Source organism: Nyctereutes procyonoides, unplaced genomic scaffold (genome assembly GCF_905146905.1).
Source record: "Nyctereutes procyonoides isolate TBG_1078 unplaced genomic scaffold, NYPRO_anot_genome, whole genome shotgun sequence".
Classification (NCBI taxonomy): Eukaryota; Metazoa; Chordata; class Mammalia; order Carnivora; family Canidae; genus Nyctereutes; species Nyctereutes procyonoides.
The window spans coordinates 67,417,215-67,430,802 of NW_026575146.1; the positions used below are offsets into that span (position 1 = coordinate 67,417,215).

The 13,588-nt window shown below is 37.3% G+C and overlaps 1 protein-coding gene across 3 annotated transcripts in view; it reads right to left on the reverse strand.

The window, feature by feature from the left end:
* Positions 1-7,449: 7,449 nt before the first annotated feature.
* The window catches only part of LOC129499858 (aurora kinase C), a 55,587-nt gene continuing 49,448 nt past the window's right edge, over positions 7,450-13,588 (reverse strand). For 2 of the 3 annotated variants that reach the window (XM_055309807.1, XM_055309806.1), the window contains exon 4: positions 7,450-10,880. In XM_055309807.1, the coding sequence (XP_055165782.1) occupies positions 9,271-10,880 (1,610 nt within the window). In that variant the 3' untranslated portion in view covers positions 7,450-9,270. The remainder of the gene's footprint in view (positions 10,881-13,588) is intronic. The other variant, XM_055309811.1, reaches the window with a different exon arrangement.

The following is a 13,588-nucleotide window of genomic DNA, read 5'->3' on the forward strand; positions in this document are numbered from 1 at the left end:
CTGGAGGTCTAGAATTTGATTTTAGAGAAAGAGTGCCTAATAAAAACCCTGGACACAGTTTCTAATGTGCTTCCCTGGTAAACATTTCACAAATGCTGTCATAATTCATTGACGGACCTTAAGCACTCAAAACTCCTGAAGAACTTCAGTCCTTCTGCCTTTTCCCTTGCCTGAGTTTGTTTGTATCCTTTTGTTTTAATAAATCATAGTTGTTAAGTATATGCTGAGTCCTTCGAGTTGCCTTAGTAAATCATTAAATCTGGGGTAGTCTTGAGGACTCTCAATACCACCATTCATTATGACTTTTCAAGTCTTAGAGATCTGGCCATAAAAGGCTGTGTGATTTCTTTTTATTTATTTATTTTATTTATTTATGATAGTCACAGAGAGAGAGAGAGAGAGAGAGAGAGAGAGAGAGAGAGAGGGGCAGAGACACAGGCAGAGGGAGAAGCAGGCTCCATGCACTGGGAGCCCGATGTGGGATTCGATCCCGGGTCTCCAGGATCGCGCCCTGGGCCAAAGGCAGGCGCCAAACCGCTGCGCCACCCAGGGATCCCGGCTGTGTGATTTCTGAGGTCAACATATGATCTTTACTGTGCCGATTATATCACAGCTTTATGTAAACTCTGTGAGGGACCCAAACATTAAAATAAAAATACACTGCTGTGTATGGCCATTTACTAAGACACACATATATTAAGTGTCTACTAAGGAAAAGAAAATGTAAGGACAACAGAATGAGACACTGGCTGGATATGGGGATGATGAAAAAAAACATGGCTGTAAAGTATCCAGCTCAGGCAAGAAGACAGAACATAATGGACTTTAGTGAGATGTTTCTCAGGCACCTCAAACACTGTGTGTAAAACCAAATGCCTCCTGTATCCCTCTTTTACCTTCCTACCACCTCAAATCCAGAGATTTTCTGTAATTTTCTACATTATAACAGATTATGTAGCAGTTAAAAAGTACATTTCGTTTACTTCACTCATCCTGAAGGAATGATCAAGGTATATAGTCCAATGAAAAAAGGGGATTATAGCTAAATGAACATAATTTGATCCATTTTAATAAAAATGATAGTGTCCAGGAAAACAAAAATGATATTATCCTATGAGAGGGAATATAGGAAAGGATACGGACATGAATCCTGCAGCTACCCTAACTGGCCTCAAATCCCTAATCATACTTCCTGGTTCAACGTACAACTCTGTTAATTCCTTACCCTTTCTGTTCCTCAGTTTCCTGATTTGTAAAATGGGGATAACATTACCTAACACAGGCTAGTTGCAAAGATTAAGAGTTGATGTGTATAAAACATTTAAAATAATGACTGAAACATAGTAACATACCATGTCTGGTTGCTCTCATGATTATTAGGGGCACATCCTCAAGGTGATGACTGACCACATGACACATGCATACAGGCGCAGTATGTATGAATACTGACAAGGCGTGGAAGGATGACCAGAAACAGTCAACCTGGAGACAAGGATTTAGGGAACTCTGTATTTCGCCAAGCATAAAATGCCTCAAGGGGGAAATTAACTCAGTCATGGAACACCTCAAAATGAGAGAGCAAGGGTGACAGATTCTGAACAGCACAACTGTTTAATAATAGATGGAAGACGTTGCAGACCCTCTGAAGTAGGGCAGGAGCTCACAGAAACCAGGAAAGTCTCTCTTTCAAGTCAGAGGTGGGCAGCAGTACAAAGTTCCAATCAGAGTGTGTGTGTTGGGTGGAGGGGAGTGGGGGGAGAAGAGGGAACTTTGTGAGACTTGCTTAAGTTCAGTGACAGTGGTGGAGACCATGGTTTAGTCGTCAGTGGAGTGAAGGGACATGAGAAGGTGGGGACAGTGGACAGAACAGTTACATAGGGTGTGTCTAGGAGAGAGAAGGGCAGAGCTCACTGGGCATGTGGGGCAGAAAGCACCTGGGGTGACACTAGAGACCAGTACACAAGCATAGATTAAGAGGATAGAAGGGGATTAAGAAGAAGTTAAAGACCAAGCAGTGAGGGTATAAAATAGGTCCTAGACAAATCAGGGATTTAGGACACGAGTGTCCAATCACAAAGAGTAAGAGTGTCCATGAAGAGGAGGGACCTCTTTCTTTTTTGACGCTATACAGGTATTTCCTTTGTTTACACAACTTTGCTTTTATAAAAGACCTATATTAGTAAGTGTTTTCACTAACTGAAAGAAATCTGAGAAGGATTTTCGCTTTTACCAAAAAAGTTGAGAAGCAAAAACAGAGTTCACCATGTTTTGTAGCAAGCTGTTATAGAGGCAGTGTACATCCCAAGCAGCAAGACTAGAACTGCCAAGGTCCTTTCCCAGGAACAATTCAGAATCTCAGCATCAAGCCACCATAGCTTTGAACTTTGTGAGCATCTGGAATTTATCTTGGCTTATTTTGTGCATCTGTTGCCAAGATGTCCAAAGGTATCAGAAAAGCCTATAAAAGGTTATTTTTTTGAGTCTGGGGATGCTAACAAATTTTTTCCATATGACTTAATGTAATTGTTTCTTTGCTTTATGCCATTTCCATTTAGGAAAATTTTTAAAGAAATGCTCTACTTTCCAATAGTGAGGATAGCAGAGTATAGAGAGCTGGGGAATTTTACACAGAAATCTTTCCTGGAATATAATACTCTGAACATTCTGCAGATCACTCTCAGTTCTAATGTCTGTTCTTAGAAATATACATGGATACCAACACAGAAGACTGCAGTCCTTCCATTCCTCCATATAATCTAGGACTTCTATTCCAACATCAAGATAAACCACAGAAAATATTACTTTGGACTACATAGTATTGCCTGTTTTCTCAGAGCCCTTCTTTGGCATTACAAACTAGACAGAGAAAAAGATGCATAAAGAAACAAATAGAAAGTAAACAATTGAAAAATTTGAAAACCAAAATGAAAACTCACTGGGTGAGCTCAATGGATTAGATACGAGAGAAAAGGTTCAGTGGGCTCAAGAGAAATCAATGGAAATTAATCACTCTAAGCAATAGGAGAAAACAGACTGGGGAAGGAGGGAGAAGTGGGAGTCCAAGGACCCTCTGGGATAAAAAGAAAAGATCTACCACTCCCATTACTAGAGTCCTGAAAGGGAGGAAAAAGCGTGGGGCTGAAAAAATACTTGAAGACTATCTAAAATATACATCAACAGATCCAAAAAGCTAAGCAAATGCCCAACAGGATAAACCCCCAAAATTTCATGCCAGGCTCTATCATAATCAAACTCCAAACTCTATCCATATACAATAAAAAAACCACTTGAAAAACAGCTTGACAGAAAAGTGTATTACAGATAGAAAAACAATGGGTCAAATGGCAGACTTCTCATCTGAAACTGAGAACATGAAGGAAATGACATGCTTTTCAAGTACTAGGAAGAGAACTGCTGACCCCAAATACTAGATCCCACAAAAATATCCCTACAGAATGAAGGAGGCGTAATTTTTAAGTAAAGGAAAACAAAAACATTTGTTACCTAGAAGACCTTCCCCATAAGACTACAGATGATCCGACTTAGAATAGTTTTATGATTTTTTTTGACCTTATGATGACCATATGGCTGTAAAAGTGATATGCATTCCGCAGAAACCATACTTCAAAATCTGATTTTGATTTTTGTCTCAGACTAGCAATATGCTATGTGATACTCTCTTGTGTGATGTGAGGGGCAGCACATCTCCCAGGCACCTGGGCAATCACAAGGATAAACTACTGATGCTCCACAACATACTATGTTGCCATCACTTTTGGATATTGTTTTGTGTTTTCACATCCCATCATGTCTACAAAACACCCATCTGTATCTCCCACTTCTGGTGTGAAAACAAAGGCAATTATTCTTGTGAACAAACTCAAGATAATTACCTAGCATGGAAGGCAGCAAGCTAATAATGGCCATCACATGTGAGTTAGGACTTTTTTAATCAACAATCAACCATATTAATGGTCAGTATTGGATAAATCTACTGTCATACTTAAGAAAAGAGATGGGCCAATTGATGACATGGAGAAATTACCTGTCACGTGGATATCAGACAATACAGAAGGGCATACTGCTTAGCCACTGACAATCCAGGCTAAGGCAAGAAGTCTTTTTGATATACTAAAAGAGCATGCTGATGATCCTCTACATACACAAATGTTTATAAAAAGTCGTATAAAAAAAAAGTTGTATAAGTGATTCCAATGCTTCATAAGCACCATAATTTTCATAACGTGAAGGCCAGCAGTGAGAAACAAAGTGCCAATACTGAAGGTACTGAAGCTTTTAAGGAAGAGCTACATAGGGTAATTGTGGATGAGAAATATTTGCCAGAACAAATATTTAATGTCAATAAAGGAAGCTTGTTCTGGAAGTGTATGCTGGGGTATTCATACATCCATCAAGAGTCCAAGACAGTGTCAGGATTTGAAGCACTGAAAGACCATATAATACTGCTCTTGAGTGGAAATGTGGCAGGTGACTGAATCTAGCCAAATGCTCAAAGTTTTAGAAAGATTTTCACATTCTAAATGCTATCCAGAGTAGATCTACAGAATGAGAAGTCATGTAGCAATGCATGATGGAAGAAAGTTTTGAAGATATATGTGAACACATTCAAAGGCTTTAGCAAAGACTTGCTGTTGATAAACCAGTAAGTAACAAGATATTAGTGCTTGGGAAACAGCCAGAATTGGACATTAGTGTTGAGGATATTCTTGAGCTTGTTGCATTGAAGCTGAAAGCATTCTATTAAGGAGCTAATCAAACTAGAAGAGCAAAAAAATAAAGAAGCTGACAGAGAATAAGTTGCACATGAAGTACCAAGAAAGGTCACAGCAAACAAACTAACAGAGGAATCTGCTACTATCAGCAGTGGCATTTAGATGTTAGAAGAAACACACGTTAGTCACAAGACATTCACAAGAGCTGATGGGCAGATACAGGATGCTTGCTACAGAAAAATATATAATAAGAAAAAACAAAATATATAGAAAGAAAAAACAAACTGCACAAAACTTGGTACCTTCCTAAAGAACACTACATGGCTAAACCATCAACAAGTGTTGATGCCCTAGGGCCTTCTACCAGCTATTCCTGATCCTCATCATAATAAACTGATGATCCTATCATTGTAGCATCCCCATTATCCAGCAATTAATTTTAGTTCACCATTTCAAACATTCTTTAGGCTTGGCTGTGTATGTTAATGATAAGTACCCACACAATCATAGTTTTTCACTTTCAGAATAGTATTCAATAAATTACATGAGATATTCAACACTTTATTATAAAATAGGTTTTGTGTCAGATGACTCTGCCCAACTGTAAACTAATGTAAGTGTTCTGAGTATGCTTAACATAGGCTAGGCTAAACCATGATGTTCAGTAGGTTAGGTGTACTAAATGCATTTTTGACCACGATATGTTCAATTTACAATGTTAGTTTATCGACGCATAACTCCATCATAAGTCAAGGAAGAGCTGTATGAGTTTGCAAAAAAACTGTTAACAGAAAAAAAAATCTTGAAATTTCAAACAAAGAACAGAATGGAAAAAGTAAACACTACACTTCTCACAGGTTTTGTAAAAATTGCTTGATAGTTATAACAAAAATGTCAACCAATATGATGCTCAGTGTATAAAGAAGAAATACTTAACACAATTATTAAAGAGTGGGGAATGTGAAAGGATCCAATGAAAGGAAGGCTTCTACATATCAAAGTGCTGATACCATAGGCTGTGATAAATTATAGATGTATAAAGCAATACCTAAAATAATCAGTAAAATACAAAGAGATATACTCAAAAACATCACAGATATATCAAATGGAATTCTAAAAATTAAAGTAACCCACAGGAAGGCAAAATAAAAAATAACAAACAAACCCCCCAAAACAATAGAGGAAAAATAAACAGGGGACAAAGAAAAAACAAATCATAAACAGGCAAACCTAACACATCAATAATTATTTTAAACTCAAATGATCTAAATATAATAATTTTAAAAGAAATCAGCAAAATGGGGATGCCTGGGTATCTCAGCAGTTGGGCACCTGCCTTTGGCCCAGGGCATCATCCTGGAGTCCTGGGATTGAGTCCCACATTGGGCTCCCTGCATGAAGCCTGCTTTTCTCTCTCTCTCTCTGTGTCTCCCATGAATAAATGAATAAAATATTTAAAAAAAAAAAAAAGAAAGAAAGAAAAAAAGAAAGAAAAGAAAAAAATCAGCCAAATGGCTAAAAACAAAGCACAACCAAAAATATAAACCAAGAAATGCAAAATATTAACCAAAAACTGCAACAGTGGCTATATTAATAACAGAGAACTATACTCCAAAGAAAATTTACAGAGACAAAAAGGTACATTACATAATGATAAAAAGGTCAACACACCAAGATGAACGAGCAATCCTCAATGTGTACACACCTACAACAGAGCTTCGAAATACTCAAAGCAAAAACTGATAGAACTTAAAAGAAGAAACAGACAATTCCAGATTATACTGCAGTCTTCAAAATCCCTCTCTCAGCAATTGAAATACTAAACAGAAAATCAGCAAGGATGCAGAAAATCTGAATAACATCATCAATCAACAGGATCATGTGGACATTTACACAAACTCCATCCAACAGTAGAATACACATTCTTTTCAAGAAACCAAACATTCATCAAGATAGACCATTTTGGGTCATAAAGCAAACCTCAACAAATTTAGACAACCAGATCAAATACAAAACAAACTAGAAGTCATTTACAAGTCGTGAACATGAAACACTCCAAACACTAGGAAGTTAAGCAATATACTTCTAAATGACTTATGGGTTAGAGAGGAAGTCTTGAATAAATAAATTTTTAGAACCAAATGAAATGTAATTAAAATGTATTACAACTTGTGAGGAAAGTGCTGTGACGAAAATTTATAGAAAATAATGCTTACATTAGAAAAGTAAAAAAATCTCAAATTCTAAGCATCCGTCCCAAGAAACTACAGAGGAAAATACCACGAAAGCAGGTGGAAGAACAAATATAATAAAGGTCAATACAGGTATCAGTGAAATTAGGAAAAAAAGGTAACAGAGAAAAAACAGTGGTGTAAAGTGCTGCTTCTTTAAAAAGATCCAAAAAAAAAAAAAAAAGGATAAATAAGAAGACTGACAAAGATAAAAAGAGAATTGACACACTTCTAATATCAGGAATCTAACTGGAGATATAAGTACAGATTCTTCCATCATAAACAGTATATTAAAGGAATACTTGAAATAAAAACATTTAGATGAAATGGAACAATTCCTTAAAAAGGACAACTATGAAAATTCATCCAATATGAAATAGATATTCTGAACAGTTCTATACATATTAAATAAAATAAATACATAATTAAAAAGCATTCAAAAGAAAAATCTCCAGGCATACATGGCTCACTGGAGAATGCTACCAAACATTTATAAAACAAATGAAAGCAATTGTAGACACTATCTTCCACATTATAGAACACTCCCAATACATACTTGGAGGCCACTATCACCTAGACACCAAAACCAATGACAGTACGAAACAAAGATAAAAGACAAACAAAAAAGAACAAAAGAAAGGAAACTGCATATAATTACCACTCATGAAATTAGAGGAAGATTTCCTCAACAACATGCTAGCATATTAAATACTGTAACACAATATATAAAAGTAATTATACTCTACAACCACGTAGGGCTTATTTCAAGAACACAAAGCTGGTTCCACATTCAAAACTCAAATCAATGTAATATATCAACAAGCTACAGAAGAAAAAACACTATCAATTGGTAAAGAAGTAGTATATGGTAATATTCAACACCCATTCACAATAACAGAAAAAAAATAGCAAATTAGGAATATGGGAAACTTACTAAACTTGGTAAGAAAATTCTGTAAAGAAAAAAAAACTTATACTAACATCATACTGATGAAAAAGTGTTTTCCCACTATCAGAAACCAGACAAGGATATTCTTTCTTACTACTACTGATCAACATATTGGAAATCCTAGCTAGTAGACAAGAAAAGACAATACTAGGTATATATATGATGAGGAAAAAAAAGAACTGTCTATTTGCAAATGATACTTTTAAGTTTTATAACCCCAAGCATTCTACCAAAACAAATAAATGCCTACAGTTCAGCAAGGTTGCAAGATACCATAATGACATCCAAAATTTAATTACATTTCTGTATACTACCAAAACTTATGTGGAAATTGAAAGTTTAAAAGTCAATGCCATTTATAATAAAAGAAAAAACATTTAGATGCAAATCTTATAAAATTCATACAAGACCTATTATTGAAATCTATAAAACAGTGATGAAGTAAATCAAGCAATACTTAGAGACATCCTGTGTTCATAAATTGAAGAGTTAACACTGTAAAGATGCCAATCCTCAACTGATCTGATAATTTAACCCAATTTCTATAGAAATTCCATAGATTTTCTTCATAAAAATAGGCTTCTCCAAAACTTTATGTGAAGTTCAAAGTAATACAGAGTGCTAAATTAGGTTTAAATTTAAAAAAAATAGAAATCATTTTATACAGCTGGAGGATTTACACTTAATTACAACAATCAAGGAAACCAATCGTAAAGGACAAGAAAAAGTCTAAGTATCATCTCTTTAAAACCACATGAAGATTAAAAGAGTCTTAAAGAGTCTTAAATGGTGCAATAAAATGGGCTTGCATTCCTATGTGTATTTTTATGTCCTCAAATATAAAGGTGTTTGATGGGTCCAGCCTTTATAGTTCTCAAAAAAAATTAAGCTCCTTAAACAGAGACAATGTTTTAGAACAAAGAAGATGTTCATAAAAGTTTCCAAATCTGCCCTCAATTGTCTAACTCTCCTGACACTGGACAATGAATGCATATACACAACACATAAAAGTCTAGGTCCTTTACTGCTAAAACAAAACCCTCCTCCTGCCAAGTAAACTAGAGACTCCATGACAAAGTGCCAAAGGCTTGGCAAGGATATCTGGGGGGGAAAAAAGTGTTTGCTGTTCATTCTAAGTCTCCTTTCTTTAAAAAAAAAAAAAAAAAAAAAAGAATTCCTGAGATAATACTGCAGTGTAAATTAAGGAAAAATATGTAGCTGAAGGTTTTCCTATGTGCATATAATCACTGAGTCCCTCTCTGGATGAGTTCTCAGATGTAGAATAAGGCTCTAGACTGGGTAAATTTTCAGTATGACTCCTTAGATGACAAATGATATCTTGCAACAGAAGGGTTTCTCATAGGGAAGGAAACTGAGGAGTTTCTTTTTGGTATGAATGATCAGATTCTGAGTAAGAGGTTTCCTCAGTGGTTACATTCAAGAAATCTTTCCCCAACAGAAGGTCTTGGAGGTTGACTGACGACTGCCCACTCGTGAAGGGTCTTCCCACTTCCGTTGCACTGACAGGTTTTCTCCCAGTATGAATCCTCTGATGCTGAGTGAGGGAGGAGCTGCGACTAAAGGCTTTTCCACATGCACTGCACTCATAGGGCTTCTCTCCAGTGTGGATAATAGAGTGTCGGATGAGGTTTGTGCTCCAGCAGAAGGTTTTTCCACACTCCATGCATTCGTAGGGCTTCTCTCCACTGTGAATCCGCTGGTGCCTTGTGAGCCCTGAGCGGCGGTTGAAGGCCTTTCCACACTCCATGCACTCATAGGGCTTCTCTCCAGTGTGGATGCTAAAGTGTCGAATGAGGTCTGCACGATTGCTAAAGGCTTTCCCACACTCTTTGCACTCAAAGGGTTTTTCTCCAGTGTGGGCCCTTTTATGCAGGATGAAAGTAGAGCAGTGGGTGAAGGCCTTTCCACACTCACTGCACACATAGGGCTTCTCCCCAGTGTGAATTCTCTGATGCCTCTTGAGGTAGGACCTGTGGTTGAAGGCTTTCCCACACTCTAGGCACTCAAAGGGCTTCTCCCCAGTGTGGATGACATAGTGGTGAATGAGGGCTGCACTCTCACAGAAGGCTTTACCACACTCACTGCACTCATAGGGCTTCTCCCCAGTGTGAGTCTGCTGATGCCACATGAGGTATGATCTGTGTTTAAATACCTTGCCACACTCAAAGCATTCATAAGGATTCTCACCACTGTGGATTATGTAGTGACGAATGAAACCTGGCCTATCTCGGAAAGCTTTTCCACATTCTTTGCACACAAAGGGTTTTTCTCCAGTGTGGCTCCTGTTATGCAAGACAAAAGTGGAGCGATGGGTGAAGGCCTTTCCACATTCATTGCACTTATAAGGCTTCTCTCCACTGTGAATCCGTTGGTGTTGTGTAAGGTGTGACTTACGGTTGAAGGCCTTCCCACACTCCATACACTTATAGGGCTTCTCCCCTGTGTGGACCATGTGGTGTTGAAGGAGATAAGTGCTTTTACTAAATGTTTTCCCACACTCGGTGCACTCATAGGGCTTCACTCCAGAATGAATCCTCTCATGTCGAGCAAGGAGGCGTTTCTTGTTAAAAACTTTCTCACATTCATTGCATTTAAAGATATTTTCTTCCTGAATCATGGGATCTTTATCTGATCCACATGAGTCATGGTCACGGACAGCACTTCCCAGAGGGACTGGCTCCTGTATAATCCTTGAACGCACATTATTAGCTGTTCCTATGTTGCCATGTTCAGAGTTTGATTTCCCAGGGAGTTTCTCCTTCTGGGGGTTTATCTCTGATCTCCAGTGTCCTTCTTGCATTTCCAATGATCCATCCTGATCCTTAGTTTGGCCCACCTGGGAATCCCCTGGAACTCTTTGTGTTAGTTGTTCCTGGAGGGCGACTCCCTCAGACAAGGCTGGCTCATTAGTGGTAAATTCTATGATCTTGGGTTTTCCTTTGTCACCTGAAAGAAATCCAATACGTAAAAAGGTCTGTCTGTAATGCCAACGTAGAATAAAAATGAGCACTTCAGTGAAATGAAGAGGGGGAAGAAAGATGAAAATAGTATCTCTGTGTCTTGCTACCTCTAAATCCCAGGTAATAGTATCTTTCTTTCCTGGTCCTAGAACTGCTGACACCATGAAAGGGGAACCGGGGGAGTGATTAGGTTAGAGGACAAAGACACAGTCAATTCCAGACTGGATATTTATGCAAATAGGTAACTCATTAGGCTCCCAGAAAGTTCACACTTAAAAAATGACTCAGGGCAATGCTTGACTACATGTAATTAGAAGGTTGGTACTTTCAGGTATAAGATAGCAAGTAGGCTTCTGGAAAGAGATGGGGGAGGGGCAGGAGTCATGTAGGAAACCATTCAATCAATTGTGCTTATATAATGACAGTCAATAAAACTTTGGATACTCAAGGCAGGTAAAAATCTTAGGTTACCAATACTTTCTGCATGTATTGTTATACATCAATGACAGAAGGTTAACTAGTTCCCAAGGGTAAGGTAGCTAATGTATGCAATCCCTCCAAAAACTGTTTCTAAAAAATACCTGATGCAGACTTACTGGACATAACTTTACAACAACCATGCTAAAGAAGCTCAGAGAGCTAAAGTAAGATATGGAGAAGGTGAAGAAGACTATGTATAAACAAAGTGGAAATATCAACAAAAGCCAGAAACTTAAAAACAAACCAAAAAGAAAAGTGTAATAACTGAAATGAAAAATTCATTACGAGGATTCAAAGAAAGATTTTAGTAGGATGAAGAATCAGAATACTTAAATATAGGAAATGGAAATTACATCCAAAGAACAGAAAAAAAAATATGTAAGAAAATAGAACATACCCTAATGGGCCTGTAATACAGCACTAAAGGAACCGATATACTACTCATTGTGGGATTATCAAAAAGAGAAATGGTCAAAAAAAGTATTTGAATAAATGGCTGAAAATGTCCCCAATTAGATGAAAGACATCAATATAAACATCCAAAAAGATCAGCATGTTCCAAGAAAGATGAACTAAAATAGATTCACACCAATAAAAAACTTACAATCAAACTTTTGAAAGCCAAACATAAACAGAGTATCTTAACAGCAAGTTTGAGGCAACTCAAGAAATTCTCAGTAAGATTATCAGCAGAATTCTCATATGAAACTTGGGAGGCCAAAAGACAGGGTCAGTATATTCAAGGGTAAAAGAAAAAAAAAACTGTCAACCAAGAATCTTTTAAGAGTGAGGGGGAAATTTTTTTTAAATTTTTTTTTTTTTATTTATGATAGGCACACAGTGAGAGAGAGAGAGAGAGAGAGGCAGAGACACAGGCAGAGGGAGAAGCAGGCTCCATGCACCGGGAGCCCGACGTGGGATTCGATCCCGGGTCTCCAGGATCGCGCCCTGGGCCAAAGGCAGGCGCCAAACCGCTGCGCCACCCAGGGATCCCAGTGAGGGGGAAATTAAGACAGTACCATATGTAAAACAGGAGGAATTCTGTTATCACTAGAACTGCCCTGCAAAAAATTCTCAAGGAAATCCTGCAGGGTGAGATGAAAGACACTACACAGTAATTCAAAGGCATATAAAAAAACAAAGACCACAATAAAAGTAAATGCACAATTATAAAAATTTTAACTGCTTTATAATTCTACTTTTTTTTATGTGACTTAGGAGACTAATTTAAAAAACCTAAACTAATCTAAAAGCGAGTGTTATTTTAAGTGCAGGTTATAACTCCAGATGTTGTTTGCTACATAATTTGAAAGACTAATGCACTTAAAATAGTTACTAGTATAAGTTGAAGGGCACACAATATACATAGATATACTCATGCAACATGAACAACTCAGGAGGTGAGAACAGGAATGTAAAGGAGAATTTTTTTATGTGTTGAAGGTAGGCTAGTATAAAATCAAATTAGTGTTATAAACTTAAGATGCTAAATGTAATCCCCATGGTAACAACAAAAAAATAGCTCTAGAATATACACAAAAGGAAATGAGAAGAATTAAACATTTCACTACAAAAAATCAGCTAAGCAGCACCTGAGTGGCTCAGTGGTTTACACATTTGCCTTTGGCTCAGGTCATGATCCCAGGTCCTGGGACTGAACCCCTCGATGGGCTTCCTGCTCAGTGAGGAATTTGTTCCTCCCTTTCCCTCTGCCTCTCCCCCTCTCTCATGCGTGCTCTCTCTGAAAAAAATAAAATATTTTTAAAAAGGTCAGCTAAACACAAAACAGGAAGGAAGGAAATGAGAAACAAATCTATAATGTATATAGAAAGCAAATATCAAAATGATAGAAGTCTCCCCCTATCAGAAATTACTTTAAATGTAAATGGATTAAACTCTCAAATTGAAAAACAGAGACTGGGACACCTGGGTGGCTCAGCAGCTGAGTGTCTGCCTTTAGCTCAGGGCATGATCCCGGGATCCCAGGACTGAGTCCCACATTGGGCTTCCTGCATGGAGCCTGCTTCTCCCTCTGCCTATGTCTCTGCCTCTCTCTGTGTGTCTCTCATGAATAAATAAAAATCTTTTAAAAATAAAATATAAAATAAAATAAAATAAAATAAAATAAAATAAAATAAAATAAAAAACAGAGACTGGCATAATTGATAAATTACATGATCCAACCATATGCATCTACAAGATATTTACTATAGA